The 17967-nt window shown below is 40.2% G+C and overlaps 1 protein-coding gene across 1 annotated transcript in view; it reads right to left on the bottom strand.

The window, feature by feature from the left end:
* MED14 (mediator complex subunit 14) overlaps positions 1-17967 on the bottom strand; it is a 50955-nt gene that overhangs the window by 30890 nt on the left and 2098 nt on the right. The window contains exons 2-11 of the mRNA XM_015418484.1: positions 17216-17242; positions 12626-12731; positions 10205-10378; positions 9308-9437; positions 7123-7251; positions 5627-5734; positions 4147-4279; positions 2068-2218; positions 1627-1738; positions 368-493 (exon numbers count right to left, since the gene is read on the bottom strand). Coding sequence (XP_015273970.1) covers positions 368-493; positions 1627-1738; positions 2068-2218; positions 4147-4279; positions 5627-5734; positions 7123-7251; positions 9308-9437; positions 10205-10378; positions 12626-12731; positions 17216-17242 — 1196 coding nt within the window. The remainder of the gene's footprint in view (positions 1-367; positions 494-1626; positions 1739-2067; positions 2219-4146; positions 4280-5626; positions 5735-7122; positions 7252-9307; positions 9438-10204; positions 10379-12625; positions 12732-17215; positions 17243-17967) is intronic.

The following is a 17967-nucleotide window of genomic DNA, read 5'->3' as shown; positions in this document are numbered from 1 at the left end:
CTTTTAATACTTCTCCCTCAGCAGTTCTAGAGTGTGCTAAGCACTACGATGGATAATTCAAGCATTTTAACTACAAAATCTTCCTATTCCTATCTTTTACAATCTATTCCACTTAATGGCCGCTGTTAAGACATTGGCCATCTCCATGTGTGCTGGCAGGGAACCCTACAAATCATGCCTATGATTTTACTGGATTCCCTGTGGATCTGCATCCCACCTGGCAAAAAAATTCAATTCAATACAGCATTACTGGCCAAGATTAATTAATTTCATTTAGTTAGAAGGCCATGGAGATATCCCCCCACTGAACTTTGTCATCATAGTTAGGAGAATGCACTTACATGGAAGTAAAGTCTCATTTACTTACCAAGTCCATAAAGCATTAGTTGAAACATTCCAGAATGAAGGTCTACGAAGATGTGTAGACACTCAGAGCGACCACATGGCTCCAGAATAGGGATAACAAGTGTTGGGAGTGCTGTTTCTATAAAAGCTAGATTAAAAAATCACGAGTTAGTACACTAAGATATAATGTTCAGTCTGGTTTAATCAAGCAAACAAATCTACCAGTGCTAACACTGACTTTCCAGAAATTATTCTTTAATTGCAAGATAAATACTTCTGAATGAAAGCTATTTTATAGAATCAATATTAAGTTTTAATTGAGCATCAATAGAACATCAATAGAACAAAACCAATTGAATAAAAAACAATTATGCCATTTTGCACATTTGTGTTTGTTTTGTCTGGTGATCGCTTGCTCACTCACTTGAAAATACATTTATTGATAAAAGGTTAAACATCAGTCAATACACCCTTAGTGAATAAAGCCTGCTGCTTTTCCATATGATCTATAAAAATCTGGCACTTCTGTTTGGGGAGCCTGAATACAAGTATGACGGCACTGGGTCCTGTAACATAAGAACATAAGAGAAGCCAATGTTGGATCAGGCCAATGGCCCATCCAGCCCAACACTGTCACACAGTGGCCAAAAATGCCAGGTTCCATCAGGAGGTCCGCCAGTGGGGCCAGGACACTAGAAGAAGCAGTTTCATGTATAAAAGCAGTAAAATAGGGAACCTTCTCTCAGTAACTATATACATTATGCATTCTACATGAGAAACAGTTTTTGGGCACTCTCCCAAGTTCCATTAAATGCTAGTCGAGCAAAAAAAGAACTAAAAACCCACCATTGCCAGCAATTTCATTAGTTATAAAAATGCTATCCAGTCCAACAGACCAAGGAAAGACAATTCTAGTTATAGTATATACATAGCAGGGTTCTATCGCCTTCAAGAAATATGAAAGTGTCTGCTATTAATTTATTTTTAAAATAAAGCAAATTGATTTTCTGTGAGGTATCAAAGCAATATAAATCAAAGAAATCCCTCAATTCGAGCAAGAAGTTCATAGTACAGAAGAATATTTTCTTCTGAAGCAGATGGAGAAGTCTTCGCCCACCAAAGCTACCAATTTGAACCTTAAACAGAAAAGTAAATTTGGTGAGGCAGAGGAAAGTTGGCATTCGTCTGTTTTGCCCACTTCAATATTTATGTTTTGCATTAAAGTGCAAAACAGAACCACAACATTAAGAACAAATTCAGAGCATTTCAAAGACCACATACAATTGTCATTGGCATTGTAACCCTTAAGAATGGCTTTCAGTTCCTGGAGTTTCTGATGGGCTCTTGCATGGACACTATCTATTAGGAGCTTCTCTACAGACAAGTGATCTATCTGAAAAACAGAAGATAAAGCAGTTACTTCAAAAAAACAGTTACATTACTATTACTAAACCTAAATCTAAGCTCATAGTTGTAAATGGAGCATTTTGAGCTGAGATTTCCACAGCAGTGTAGACAAACATTAGTGATCATGATTTCTTTAAGTTTTTAATTGTTTGTAATACAATTCAGAATATTTACTGTATCTGAATGTTCAGTTATTAATGTAGGTAACCCTGAGCAAGTTTTAATGGGAGGGTGGCACATAAATATGCTAGATACATTTACTTGAAAAACAATTTCTTAATAAAATTATATATCAACGCCATCTTTAATATTTACCTTCATAGCTCTTTCAATTAGTTTAGAATTGCAAGTTGGAAGTGGAGGTTCATGGGAAATTTGCAAAGGCTTTGACACATCATTCTCATCAATCTTAATGGTGACCTTATGAAGAGACGCAGTTCCTGTTTTTCTCCCAACCACCTGTTGGCTTAATACAGAGATATGTTGACTAAGTGGCTAAGAGCCCTAAAAATACTGTTTTGGAATCTGAAGCATTTCAGTACTATGTCAGCCAGTTTAACAGCCTTGTAAACAATGGTCCGTCTTGCAGGCCCTGCGCAACTGTAAAAGGTCCCACAGGACCCCGATCTCTTCCAAGAGCTTGTTCCACCAGTGTGGAGCTGCTACTGAGAAGGCCCTGGCCCTAGTTGATGCCAGCCTGACGTCTTTAGGGTCCGGAAGGGTTTGGGTTTTGGGATCCTGACCACAGTGCTCTCTGGGGACCATGTGGGAAAAGGTAGTCCCTCAGGTAGATAGGCCGTTGACCATAAAGGGCTTTAAAGTTAAGCACGAGCACCTTGAAGCAAACACACATGGGGAGACCCAACAACAGCCCGGTCACCACATTCTGCACCAGCTGAAGCCTCCGGATTTGGGACAAGGGCAGCCCCATGTAGAGAGCATTACAGAAGTCTAGCCTCAAGGTGACAATTTCATGCATCACTGTCACCAAGTTGTAGCGTTCGAGGAGGGAACCAGCTGCCTGATCAGCCAAAGATGATAAAAGGCTGATTAGCAGTGGCTGCTACCTGGGCCTCCATCGTTAGAGGTAGCAGTGGCTGCTACCTGGGCATCCAAGAGCACTCCCAAGTTCCTGACCTCCGACACCAGCACCAACGGTACACCATCAAAAGTCAGGAGTGGCATCTCTACCCCCAGCCCTGAACAAACAAGGAAAGCCATTGCAAGGCAGACCCCTGAATCCCAGCATCAGCGAGGCGGTGGATGAGTAGTTGGTGGTCAACCGTGTTGAACACCGCCAACAGGTACAACAACAACAAAACTGCTGAATGTCAGCTATGCTGCCATGATGGGGGGTGGGATTCATTCTCTTCCTATGTCAGCCAGATGCTGCTTCTTTACTTTTGCTTCTGTACTTCTTGCTTATCTCTGACCTTGCAGGTTGATGGTGTAGTGTCTGGGTTGCCTGGAATCGTGGGAGCGCTTTTGGTTCCCAGCTGCGGCCTCTAACGGCCTGGGGACCCTTCTCCCGCACGTGGGAGCCTGGCTAATTGGCTTATGAAAAGGGGGGGTGCATACGAATACCCTATATCCCATTATGCTTGTAGGACCGTTGCCATTCTTAACAGTGACTATGTTAATGCCTCTATAGCTCTGCAATAAAGTATAACCTTTCTGATAAGCGTGTACTCCGTTGTTGGCTGTGGAACCTGACACTGAACCACCCCGATCCAGATGCCTCCAAAGGCTGTCTGTGAGGGTGACCAGTGCTGTCTCCGTCCCATGGCCTGGTTGGAAGCCGGACTGGAAGGGATCTAATATGGAAGTGCCATCCAAAAAACCCTGCAACTGAATCGCCACTGCCCTCTCAATTAATTTGCCCAAATACGGCAAATTGGAAACCGGCCGATAGTTGGCCAATTTGGCTGGGTCCTGAGATGGTTTTTTTAAGAGGGGGCGTACCACTGCTTCCTTGAGTGACTCCATCAGGGATGGTAGGGTACTGATTGGTGTGTTGGGCGGATGGTACACCAACCAAATAGCTAAACTTTCCCTGGCCTCCTACACAAAGCCAGTGTACTCTATGCCTGTAAGCTTTGGTGGCGGGAGCAGCTTGAAGGAGTAAGCCTCCCGAATGAACAGAGTCACTCCTCCCCCCTGCCCCTTAGTCCAGGATTGGTGGAGGACCAAGAACCTGGGAGGAGCCAGCTGGGAGAGAGGTACTGTCTTCCCATCTTGAACCCAAGTCTTGGTCATGAATGCCATTTACGTTTTTCATAGATCCTCTACCTTAGCAATCCTCTATAAATGGAAAATTAGAACAGTATGTGACAAGCTATACTATATATATTACAACCATTCCCTCTCATTCAAGAAAGCAATTCTTTCACTTACTTCCAAACAGAGAGGGACAGACATTTGCCTGCATGGTAGCGCTCCACTTGCACAAGGTCACCCCAACGTTCCCGAATCAACATTAAAGTCTGTGAATGTAGAACTTCCAGCTGTAGTGACAAGCAGAAGGAGTCTACGGGATTCAAGTTAAGTTAACACAGAAAAACATTGTTGCAACTTGCAATAATTTTTAGTAAAATATTTGCTCATATACTACAGGAAAAACTTCTTGTTATTTGAATTGTTCATCGCAAAGCAACATTAACAGCAGCAAATAATTTAAAGCTGTATTTATCCAACACATTACGAGCAGTTTCCTACCTCCTGTGTTTTTGCAATCTGTATTTTTAAAAAATCTAGCTTAACACTAAAATGGTATATCACATATATCTGAAATGTTTGCATAAATGCTGATAGACATGGTAAACTTTGGGGATCATATAAGTCTTTGTGGCTTATATATTATTTTATACTGTCATTCGAATTTCTCTTCAATTTATTCCCTCTTTTCTACTTTTTCTTAGAAATATCAGGGGGAGAAATGGTGTTTTATTTAGCAGGAAGATATGCTTTCCCAAAGAAATTATTTGATACATGGGCTCAGATGGCAGCAGTTTTTTCTCCAAGTCAGCCCTACATTTAATTTATATTTGTTTACCAAATGTATATGCTGCCTCCCAGAGATTTTGTCAAGGTGTCTCATAAAATAAAAGCCAGTATGAGAAGACAAAAAAGCCACTATCATAACAACATCAATGTTAAGGCAAGCTATAAAAGACAACATGAAACAGCCTAAAATGCTTCATAAAACAGCCCTCAAGCTATAGGAATACCATAAAACAAGATGGAACCTTTCAGTTAAAAACCAGGGGAAAGTGAGGGTCTCTGGGTGTTTCCCCTTGGTTCCCCTGCTTCCAGATTCAACTTTCAACTGACAACACAGAGAAAAGGCAGAAAGCAGCCAAGTACTGTCTACTGTGCATAGATTCAAACTCAGCTGAATGTCCCTTCTCCCAAGAAAATGTTTATTGAACTTCAAAACCATTTGTACTTTTTAAATTTCTGAGAGCAAACTTTGATATAAAACAGGACAAAAATAAAGAAACTTCCCTTGACAGTCAAACTTTCTCGCTCCCCTTGACAGTCAAAGAAAGGGATTGACAAATGAGCTTTTCCATCAGGAATGGTAAGGTAAGCATCCAGGTAAGGTAAAGTCATCTTCACTGATCTCCTCTCCAACTTTGCCTCAAGTAGCCCCAGCTTGGAAAAGGCCAGGAATAAGCTAATACATTAGCAATAGATGAGATCCAATAAACAGCTGCAGCTTCTGCAAGCTTCCACAAACTGTTCACCCAGCTTTTCACACAAGCCCTGTCGTCTGCATGTAGTTGTGTACCCGCTATACACATCTTACTTTGGGAACCGCTTCTAAGAGAAAGGCTATGGATACCAATTCATAACACATTTTTAGAAAGGATACGTAGGCAGTTGTACATGTCCTGCAATGGCTTCTCATCAGCAAAGAGACGAGACTGGACCAATTGATGAATGAAGCTGATTTGCATACTGTGAACCAAGGCTCGACCATCTTCCATTAAATTAAAAAGAGATCAATAATTTAATGCATCGTTGCTACACTTTTAGTAACATTATTACATTTTATCCCACCTTTCCCCTAAGCAGCTCGGGACAGCATACATGGATCTCTCCCATTCCCCCAGTGCATCCACACAACAATGCTCTGAAGCAGACTAGGTAAAGGGACAGATGTAAAGTGACTGACATAAGGTCATCCAGTGAACTTGAACACTGGGCCCTGCCAAGAGACTAGGCTTTTTCATAGTCTCCTGTTTAGATTCAAAACTTTGGTTCATGCTTGAGGCCTGCAGAACATGGAAAATTCCCACTAACCGAGCACCAAAATCACACTGACAGTGACTCAGAGAGAGAGAGAAATAAGGGTGGATGGAGACAGTTTACAGGTGCAAAGAGTGTCATCAACCCTAAAGGTTTCAAAGCCACCCTAAGAGGCCTGCACATTTGCTCTAGTTAACGCAAGGATTTACTGGAGCTTATTAGTCAGATCTAACTGCAGAGCACCAGATACTAATTGGCAATTTGATTGGTTATTTCACCTGGTTAGCAACACCAATGGTCAAGTGGGTCTACTTTTGGTCACTGGTCCTACTTTTGATTGGCAACCCTGAATCATGCCAGTGTAGGCTGTGAGGCATAAAGTAAGATCCTTCATTCAAGTCTTGGAGGTCTTGCCACAGCTTGAGGGCTTGGCTCAGCCTTTTGACTGGGGAGGGCCAGGATGGCAGGATACCTGTTGATTTTGGACTTGGAAATTATCTTGAACTCTGCCTTGTTAAGTACCCTCTGAATTAGAGAATCATTGTTTTGTAAGTATCTAGGACTAGCTATTTAGCTTTTGTTATATTATTCCCACTGTTCTTCGCTCTTTTTTGTATATTCCTGCACAACCTTTCAATAAAACACATCCATTATATTTTGTGTATTTTTGCATTTGGGTGGCTTCAATCTGAATACAGTTACATCGGCTAGGGCGGCTACAGCTACTGAAGTAACGTGTGTGAGTTGTCTTTGAGACTCACCCTGCAGGTTGACCTTACATGGGGGGTTGGTTCTGCTGCTCAGCCCCAGACTTCCTTGACAGCTCCCAGTTCTAATCTGATGCTTTTATCTATTGACAACATTTAAAGGTTTGTTCAAAGCCACATAGGGTGCTAGAACATAGTAAGTTTTTCTGAATGTCTGGAGAGCTGTTATCGATAGTGTCCAGTTTGAGAGCACACAGCAAAATGCTGAAAAAGACATCATTAATATTTAAGATGGCTCCCAGAAACAACACAAGTTACTTCAATAGAAGAGTTAATGGAATCTATCAGTGTGGGGCCAGCACTCAAATATAAAGCAGTATTAGATCCATAATAATCTGACTTTTGGCACTACCTCCAGTTTCTTTGTCTTCAACCAGAATTTCCAGTTTCAGAAGGCGCCATGGGACATCAGGGTCATCTCCCATCACTGTTAAGGTGGCTTCAAATTCACCCTCAACACGAAACTTAACACGGCCATTAACTAGAAACAGACAAAGGGTCTTTTAAAATGTTTACACAGAGGTCTTGTTTCAGAAATAAGAATGACTTTCAATATACAGCAATTTTTAATGGGTGTGCGCATACCACACATCTGTCCCTCTTTAAAAATTAACATTAGCTTTGTTAAAACCACATTCAGTCACAAACAAAGTAGTGTACAAGTATACAGAAAGTCTATATAAAACATTTACAGCCATATTGCACACCAGCACAAGATTGCAAATCAGAGACAGTGCACACTGTTATCCAGAAATCTACCTGTCACAAGCCTCACAAAATAAGACATCTTCACAAGATACTCAAATATGTGCAGTGAGGCAATTTACTGAGCTTCCAGAGGGAGAGTTTTCCCCACTATAGGTCCCACAGCTAAGAAGGTCAACTTGAGGGTGCTCACTCCTCAGTGAATTCACTTGCAATAACCCTTAAATCTAGAAGCCACATATGGGAGAAGGCAGGACCAGATCATGAAGGACTTCAAAAATAACAGCCAGCCCCTTTAACGGAGTCCAGAAGCCAAATGGTAAGCAGAGCTGTTCAACCACATGAAGCAAAGTATGTGCTCTACACCTCACCTCTACCCACAGACAGGCAGCTACAGTTTGTACCAGTTCATGGCAGCCCCACATATAGCACGGTGCTCTGGGCAAGGGCTTACCAAAATCTGAATGCCCGAGACAATGTCTTTCCTCCAGAGAACAGCACAGATGGCATTGCAGCTAGAATTGATAAAGTGTGCTCCTTGCCACCTAGACATCCAGGACCACGGCTGGATCCAGGACTATGCACAGATTGCCAACCTGTTTGTTCATGGATCCTAGGAAGTACAGACATTCCTACCTCCCCTAAGTCACAGTTACTATCAACAATTCTATTTTTATCTATATATAGTTTGCATGTGCTTGCTCTCATCCAGTCCAAGATAGGAGCTAAACAAGCTTCACGGAAGAAGAAGAAGAAGAAGAAGAAGAAGAGGAAGAGGAGGAGGAGATTGGATTTATACCACGCCCTTCACTTGGAGTCTCAGAGCGGCTTACAAACTCCTTTCCCTTCCCCTCCCCACAACAGACACCCTGTGAGGTAGGTGGGGTGAGAGAGCTTTGACAGAAACTGCCCTTTTTCAAGAACAGCTCTGAGAGAACTATGGCTTGCCCAAGGTCATCCAGCAGCTGCAAGTGGAGGAGTGGGGAATCAAACCCGGTTCTCCCAGATTAGAGTCCGCACACTTAACCACCACACAAAGAACTTATTTAGCCACTTTAACTTATTTAGCCACCAAGAATTTAGCCACCTAACCACTAACCCAAGAATTTATTTAGCCATAGCCAGGGCTATCAACTCTTTGAGTCTTTTGAATTTGTTCCTATGAACAGCATTCCCCATTCTACCCCCAATACATTTACATTAGTAACTGCTCTTTAATTTCCTGGGCATTCAACAACAATTTACCATACAGGAGGGAGGGCTGCTGTTTAGTTAAAATATCAGAATGTGTGTATGCGTGCGCATGCACACACACACGTCCCCAACTGTGTGAAGTTAGTCATGCAGATCTCTAGACAGTGGTACACTATTCAACTCCGTTTTAATCAATGTAAACAGAGTTTCTAGTGATAAAAGAACAAAGCTCCTGTGCCTTCATCAGCTAGTTTTCTATCAACATGCTATAGCTCCTAGTCATGAGTGATCCATAACTTCTCCTGTCATTTATTGTATGTGTGTATAAGGGTATATGTGAGAAAATTAAAAAAATTGCAAATAGACTAGACAAAGAAAACCAGAAAAAAGTAATATTCATCCAGGTAGTATCTTTTAACACAAAATGAGAGGATAAGAAAGATAGGAGCGGAGAAAAGTTCCCACACCTCTAGCAATAATGATCCATCTTTCTGGTTGCCAGTAAAGAATTTTTTAAAAAATCTCAGAGAATGCTCACATTTGTCCAAGGGCTCTAATCCCACCTTACTTTACTTAAATCTACCCCACAAACACTAATTAGCCTGAAGCAAAGTGACTGCAGTAACTTCAGTACTTACCAACTGTAAGATTTGCCAGCTGTGGTGGAAGATCTGTTGTCACCAGTCGATGGCGAAGAATCTGATTTAACTGATAAAGTGTATTCTGTTTCTCAATTTTTGTTATTGGATCAGGAGGAATTATTTTATCCTGTTAAAAACAAACACATTTATTTATTTTTGTTCAGTTTATTCTGCATTTCACTCAAACATTCAGCAACCATAATAAGATGTGGGAACCAATCTCGCAATCCATGTTACGGGTTTCAAAGCAACCACTCAAATTCCGTGCAATAAACTGCTTTTAGAAGAGGAAGGGACTTTCCAAAGCAGTTTGCCATGTGGTTGCACAGGGAAGGTACAGGAAGGGAACTAGTTTCACAATCCTTTGAATCCTGGACACTTAAACACACACACACAAACACATGCAGAGAGAGAGAGAGAGAGAAGCAAATTTTTTTGGCATATCCTTAAATTAATCAAGGTGATGAACATTGGAAAGAAGAGGCTTTAAACCCCTGGGCATGAGTGTACACAGCCTTTTCCGTCAATGTCACGCACAAGTAATTTTTTTCACAGCCTTTGGGTGCTGCAATTGACACACATCTTTGGCCAGCACAACCTGCCAACTAATCAGGCCTTCAACCAATACTTATCAAAACACAGAGATTAAATACTTGGCATTCATCAAGAAGGATGGAACACCTTCACCTGATGATTATGTGTGAAAATTGCCTTCTTCCCACCAAGGTACAGCAGTCTGACTTAAAAAAATATTTTAACATGAATTTTGGTCATTAAACCCTCTTTTAATCAAGGCATTATCAGAAATAAAACTGAAAGACTTTCCCATCTGTGCAAACTATGACAGGCATTTAAGGCAGTATATTACATAAATTATATTACAAAGCAATGTACCCTGATGCAAGTTGGCAGTCGTGGATATGACCCAGTTGTCAGCACATCAATAGCATAAGGGATAGCAAAGCTGGGCAGACGAGCATGAACTAAAGCATCTCTGGCTAGTGATGCTAAACGATCTGCAGTGTCAACAAATAAAATAGCTTGTTGATCTAGAACGCTTGATATCATCTGTAAAAAAACAACAACAGGAACTGCTCAAACTTTTTCAAGTTTTATAACTGACTGAAATATTTCTATCCAACCTCCTAACCCACAGATTTTCAACACAATACCAACCTATTTAAAAAACCCACACAGCTAAAGTACTGCAATCAAAACAACGTAATACAGATGAACAAAATATTAAACAAAAACAAACCACATTAGCAAGCTAAAATAAGCAGAAAGCAAAAGCAATTTTGAATCCCACTAGAAGCCTGGATAAGAACATTTTCATGTGGTGCCTGAAGCTCAGCAACCTACATGCCAGGCAAATGCGTACGTTAAGTCCATACATAAGGTGCCACAACAGAGAATACTTTGTCCCTTATAGTCAGTTCTTCACCCCTAATTCACTGCCAAATTTATAAGAGCAAATCAGTACTCTGTTCAAAATGACAAGTCTTTGGTGAAAGATATATTGTAGTGATTCCTTAAAACATGATTTAACCACATAGGTAAAACACTGATTCAACCTACATAGCAACGTAGATTGTCCTTATTAAAGATGAAGAAAAGATTCTCTTACAAGAAAATGTTTCAAAAATATATGAAGATGAAAAACAGAACACAGGACCTTTGCCACAAGGCAACTTGGTACTGGAAGTAATGTGAAAGGAAATCAAGTGACACAAGAAAGAGTTTAAGAAAGGAAGATGCCATGTATCCAGCAGATCAAAACCCGGGCTGTGCCACTGCAAGAGGATGTGCCCAGGGTCACACTCTGTCCCATCACCCTTCCAGGTACTGCTGGCAGTCCCATACAGGAGATGGAGAAGGCAGTGCTATACAGTGGGAGACCACAAGCTTGGAATGATGGGAAATCCCACATCAAGTACGTTCTGATCTTCCCAAGGTAGTTGAGTGCCATAGGCAAAAGTCAAGTCCACTTACCTGAAATGCTGTCTGGCTAAAGTGAGAGCTGGGGAAGAGGGAGGGGAAGAGAGAAAAAGAGTAGCATAGGCCGATAGTAGGATAGAGATTAAACCAGGGAGGCAAAGATCAGAGTCTGGCCAGGCCAACATTTTTGTAATGAATATAAATTATTAACCTGAGCCTTAAAAATAGCAGAAGAGATCATGGCTGAAATCTACAAATCTTAAGCCAGTACACATCCACTCACAGGCTTATTTCTATTGACTTCAAATGAGCCAAGCTAACCAATGGCAGAACACTGTATTTCTGCCAAGGAACCTTCTGATGTTCTACCTTGATGGGTTCAACAGAGATCTGGGCCATGGCATTGCAGGGGAGAGTGCTCCCTGCATTGTTTCCTTGGCTGTAAATATACACCTACTTTTAGAAGGGGAAAGATCATGCTTGCTCCCCCCCCCCCAAAAAAAACCAAGTTCAAACCAGCTTATAAAAATCCATTATCACTCAGAGAAATTATCGAGGGGGGGGGAGTTACCCACAGACTTTTCCCAGTGCCATAATCTCAATACACATGGAGGCTCACCACAAGTTGCTTTTTAGGGTGAAGATCATCACACTCCAGCACTACATACAGCCTGACGCTACACATTCTGTGGACTGTGCCATTTCTATAGTACTCTGAAGTACACAGAATGAGTTTTAGGAAGGGTCTTGGACAGTATCAGAATTTTCTGAAAAAATGCCATATCATTATGTTCATCATACCAAAATACTTGCAATAATGTAATGCTCCTCACTGTTTAAGACAAACCTACATCATGATACAGTATTTTGGCTCAAAGTATTTTGATTCAACTTACATTTTAATTTTAAAGTTACATAGTTGTCCATTTTACATGGCAACAGGTTGAATCCAAATGCACCTTTGTGCAACAGGAAGGCAGATCTGCTCATAGAAAGATGGGATGGGGGGGTTCTAAGAGGCCTGAGATATCTGGATTTCCCTCTCACATTGCTGCCTTATATCCTATGCTGATTCCGAGAGTCTCTCAGTGCTCAGCACAGCCTTCCAGGAGGCTGAAGACAACATGGGGAACAGGAAAAGATCTAGTCTGCAACATAGTTGCAGGGCTTCCACAGTCTGCAGACTGTGAAGAGTTTGCTTGGCTAATTAGAAGCAAAATGAAAGTATTTTTAACATTCTTTATTTAGAATTTTCTAATTAATTATCACAATTGTTGAACATTTGGAATGTTGACACACAAGCCTCACAGTTATCAGAATACAACATCCATCTGCTCCCATCACAATCTGCAAACTTTTCATTACTCTCAAGCTTACCGCACATTTTTCCACCTTTCCAGCATTATTTGCCCACTTCACCAAGGCTAACAGTCGAACGAAAAGCTGCCGGGTACGACTTGCAAACTGCACTATTTCTATTTTTCTGTAGAGAAACAAATAGCATGTAGAAAATCTACAATTCAGTTACTTTGACAGACATATACAAAGGCTTAGTAACAAATATCACAATTACTTTAGCCTTAGAATGCAATAACAGACTGACACTGTCAGCAGATACCTCAGTACAGGTATTTAAGATTGCAGTGCAGTCTCACTGACTGAACTAATGTAAATATATTCACTGCTGCATGAACTTGAGGACTTGATTCCAAATTACAGTTTCTTTTAATCATATACCAAAATTTTCTTTTATACTCTCTCACAAACTGCTTATTGACACAAGTAAGAAAAAATGGGAAATGCACACCACAACTGCTATAAGGTTACACTCTTTTAAGTCCATGAGCTTCATAGGGACTGCTTAGAATTACAGTGATCGACATAAAAATAGCACAGAGTGCCTTTAGCTCAATGACAAAGTCTGCCAAAGAGTATTAATTAACACATTAATGATTAATTAACAGTTTCAACAAAATGTACACTACTTAAGTTATAAAACACATTCTATTTTTATTTTCATTGACATTGGAGTTGTTGCCATGTAGTCGGTATATATTCGTACTATTTTAATTTTTAAAATCTACGGCATCCTTCAAAATTTACAGGGAATAATAGCATTTAAAAATACAAATGTGCTATGTAACAGAGCAGACTGGTTTCTGTGATTCCATTCCACTGGCACTAGTGGCATGTTTCACTGCTGACAGAAAGGAATCATAGGATCTGGCCCACTGTGTTTTGAATATTAATGATATTGATAGCCTTCTGAGATTTATATCTTGCAGCAAGCCCATGACAAGAATACAGACTTTCAGCAAAGATGAATTCTCTCATACAAAGGAGTCATGTACTGGCTGCAAAAATCATACCACTTGCTATCCCTGCATCCCCATAAACAACCAGCATTCATGCTCCTTCCCATGTATGAAATAAAACTGAGGCAATGAATAGACTTTGATCTACTGGAAGATTTCTTCAAGTGCAAGAGTCCTTGAACAAGCAGAAGAAACCTTCATGATAGCACCTTACACTAAGTTCAATATAACATATCCTTCCTGAACTATTTTCACACTTAGTAAGAATTTGTACAAACAATTTCTGGGCACTATAAGATAGGGGGGAAATGCTAGGTGTTGGACAAGATTATGCACAAGTGAGATTGCTCTAAATCCAGTAACAGTTCTGCTTGTGCATCACTGCATCTAAGCCAGTGTCTGTGGCCACTAGCTTTTGAAACAGCTTCTCAGAGAAATGTTCAACTCATTAAAACAACCAGGTGCAAAGTAAAAATAAGCTAGGGCTTATAACTGAAGACATCTTCCTGCTAGGGAAGGCAAAGGCCCTTTCACTTGTCCAGCATAGCTTTAGGAACTGGATTACAATAGTATAGTGATTCGCTCTCACAGAGTCTGCTCAAGTCAATTCTTTGGTATCTTACCTCCTTGGACTCTGCAAATATACATGAGACACCTAAAGCATTTGCTTTAGCTCATCATAATGCCATCTCATCTGAAGTATCACAGGGGAGATTTCGTCGTATTCCATATTCAGATCGTCTTTGCCCTTGTGGTCAGGGTAAAATTGATACTCTGTCTCACAAAATATTGGAATGTTGGTTTGTTACTGCTTTTAAGAACTGCTGGATCTGAACGCTTTTAACCTGCTCTCTGTTTAATAAACTTCAAGGGGATAATATCCCCTATCTGATGCTAGACAGTGATCCAAACACAACCTACTTGGTTGCCAAATTTCTGTTTAACATATTTTCCTTTAGTAAATAATGTATTATTCTTTTAGACATTGCTCAAGATCATCTGATCATAGGAGCTCAAAAAGGAAAGACTTTAATAATCCCTTGCCTTTTAAACAGTTTAATTTTTGTGCTGTTTCTGCTTTATTCTCACTGCTTGAGCTATTTGCGTTTATTAACTGTACCTTTATCAGACTTTTTTTTAAAAAAGTAATAAACTTTAAACATGATGATAAAATATTATTATCATTTTGGGAGAGCTATGGAATTTTTTGCTGTTCAATTTTACTGGAATATTACCAGTAGAATTGCATTCAGTTATGCTGGTTAATTAAAACATATTTTAAAGCAGCTGCAAAGCAGGAAATCCATTTCACAGAGAGTTACAAAAAATGACAAAGTATTCACTATGATACATTACTAAATACATTTTTATCCCATCATTCTTCCATAGGATTCTCTAACAGCCCCCCACCCAGACCTGCTTAGCTTCAGCAAGACTGCTGTGTCATGAACTTACCACAGGCTGGAAGGAACCCCAATGCAGTGTCAGGACATCACATACAATTTGGTGCTCTAGCAATTAATATTCACACCGTCTCAGTGAGAATTCCCAACTACTCTAGTCTGTCTACCATGACTTAAAGCAGCATATTCTAAGTATTCTCATAGAGGCCTTATTAGCCTTTAAATAATATTAAACTAGCTTTTGAAGCAAAGTTCAGATTTGACTAGCTAGACGAAAGGCTGAAGTGTTACACTAGGCATACTTTGGTATACAAAGGAAGAGAGGAATTAATAGGCTTTTTTGAATAGGCATAAAATATTTCATTATGAAGAAAATCTTTTTCAAAAATGCATGCACCCAGGTATACATATACCACATCAACACAAAATGCAAGGTTTGAACCATTTAGCTAACATAAAACTGGAAAGCTCATCATTTGGAAGTGAATTCTCAAAGAATGCAAGCAAACAGAGATGATTATGCACCAAAAAAAGTATCACTTCACTATAGTTTAGCACTAACAATGGTTCTATTACAGAGATAGCCACATTTTTTGTTGGCAAGAGCTATTTCCAAGTGGAGGTGGTGTCACCGGGTCCCCCGTGAGCACCCGCAACCCAACACAGCTCCAACTTCCAGCCAATTCCACAGCTGGAACTATGAAGCTGGAGGAGCTGCTATCACCACTTTACATGGCATTCCCACCTTGTGCCAGCCCATGGAGTGGCAGGGAGTAGCCACCAGGGCAGCTTTCCTGCTGTGACTTTACCCCTGGCAGCTAAGATGTGAACAGCCCGGTGACATCACCCTCCTCTCATGCTGGTTTAGTGCACTGCAACTGAGTGAAAATGCACCAGGAGGAGAACAGCTCACAAGAAAGCTGCCCAGCACTCATTTGTACTCGGGCTTCCTGCAGCCTTAGGAACAAACTGCAGCAACTACTAGTCTATCGCAATTGACCAGTTAGAGGCCCCTCTGTTTTTTGCCTTAACACTAGTTAGTATTCCAGAAGTACAAGTCAAATCATGGTATAGCTTGTCAAGATACACATATACCTAACTAGGGTAAGACTTAAGGAAAAACAAGCAAAAAGGCAAGATTGCAAAGTGGTTTCACCTCCCAGTTTGTAACCAATACCTTAGCCATTATTAAAATTCTATTCTTAACTATGGTTAACCGATAAGTCAGCATACAGGTGTCATTTCAAAATTGTCTAAGCAAGTCTATTCCTTATCATATGCTACTTCTAGCTGAAGCACAGAATCTGAGGGAATATGTTTTAGATTTGAAAACTGAACTCTGAGCTTGCTGCCAAAACAGGTTATAATTATTATGTAGTATGTCCAGATATCAGCCCTGACTTGGATAACCCAGTCAAGCCCAGTCTTATCCAATCTTAGAAGCTAAGCAGGGTTGGTCCTGATTAGTACCTGAGTGGGAGACAACCAAGGAAGTCAAGGGCTGCTATGCAGAGGCAGGCAATGGCAAACCACCTCTGAACATCTCTTGCCTTGAAATCCCTATGGAGTTGCCATAAGTCACCTGTGACTTGATCGCACTTTTCACCACCACCACTTCCAGATATTAGTATTTTAGTTGCATATTCTTTCTTTCTTTTTATCCCATTGTGTGACTTGTATTCCATCTCTTCCTTGGGCTCAATGCAGTTGAGCACAAATAAACAGAATCCAGGAAATTAGATTTTTGCTATCTTCTCCAGTAGCCCCTTTGTCCACCTATCCCAAGAGTGACATGGAATAAGCACAACGGGGATGGAACAAGAGCAGAGAAATCAGTGGAACCCTCCCCCCACTCTTTTATTAGCAGAATAGCTCACACAAGAAAGAGGGGGAGCAATGCAAATTCTCCTTTCTTCCTGCAGGACTGTTCCCAAGTACAGGCTGCCGCTAAGGAGAAAAGCATTAAAAATCCCTTTTGTAAATTCACTCTGTTCATGTAAGAAAAGATTCAACTCAGTATGGTTTGATTTTTATACTATGCATTCAGTAAAAATGGGGTAATTTTACTCTACAACATAACAGTGATTCAGTATAATTTCAGACCTTTCTCCTCCGACAAATCTTAGTGAAGGACCCATTTCATCCAATTATTACTCAGCAACCCCTCCCCCAATAATTAAATTTGATAAAAGTTAATTGTAAACATACATACCTAGTTTTTTAAATAGACAAGCCTAGTCATTACTTACCTTTCCATATCAGTCTTTCTTGGTAATCTGTTTTTGTTTAAAAAAAGAAGAAGACAACAAGATATGATATCATGGAGATGTTAAAACTACAGTTTACAAGAAGGTGCACATTTCACATCCCATCAATTATGCATTATGTTTAACACAATGGACTACATTCAATGGCACTCTTATAAGCCATTCTGTTTTGAAACTAATAATTTTGTTACTTTAAGCACTGGCATTTGAAGTTTCTGCTCTTTTGAATTAATGATCTGCTTACATTAATTGTTAGTATTTAATGTTCAAAGGGCTTACTAAAGTACAGAAACCTAGAACACTGAACTTAAATAATTGAGTCACACTTCACAGATTGTAAATAACTTGCTATTTACCATTACAATGTACAAAACCAGGCTCTGTTACTAAACGTATACCAAATCTGAAGTTGCTCTAGTTCTCTGACAAACCTAACAATCAGATGTTTTCCACACTACTTACTCCACAATGTCCACTGCCACCATTGCCAGGTGAGGGAACCACACAGGAAGTGATTCTTGATAGCATGCCTTTCTTTTCCCATTTCACATCCTCCCCAAAAACAGTACTATAACTATGGTAAACAACCTGCCACTATAAAATGTGGATTAGCTGTCATTCAGCTTCACAATTCTAGATCTCAGTAACCTGTATCTTTACCTTTACTAGCAACATTATGAAGTGTCCATAAACTCCAAGTCACAGTACTGATTTTTTTTAATTCTTAAGAGTAT

Source organism: Gekko japonicus, unplaced genomic scaffold (assembly GCF_001447785.1).
Source record: "Gekko japonicus isolate JY-2015 unplaced genomic scaffold, Gekko_japonicus_V1.1 scaffold202, whole genome shotgun sequence".
Classification (NCBI taxonomy): Eukaryota; Metazoa; Chordata; class Lepidosauria; order Squamata; family Gekkonidae; genus Gekko; species Gekko japonicus.
Note: the sequence above shows the minus strand (reverse complement) of the source record. Positions and strands in the feature narration are given on the sequence as shown.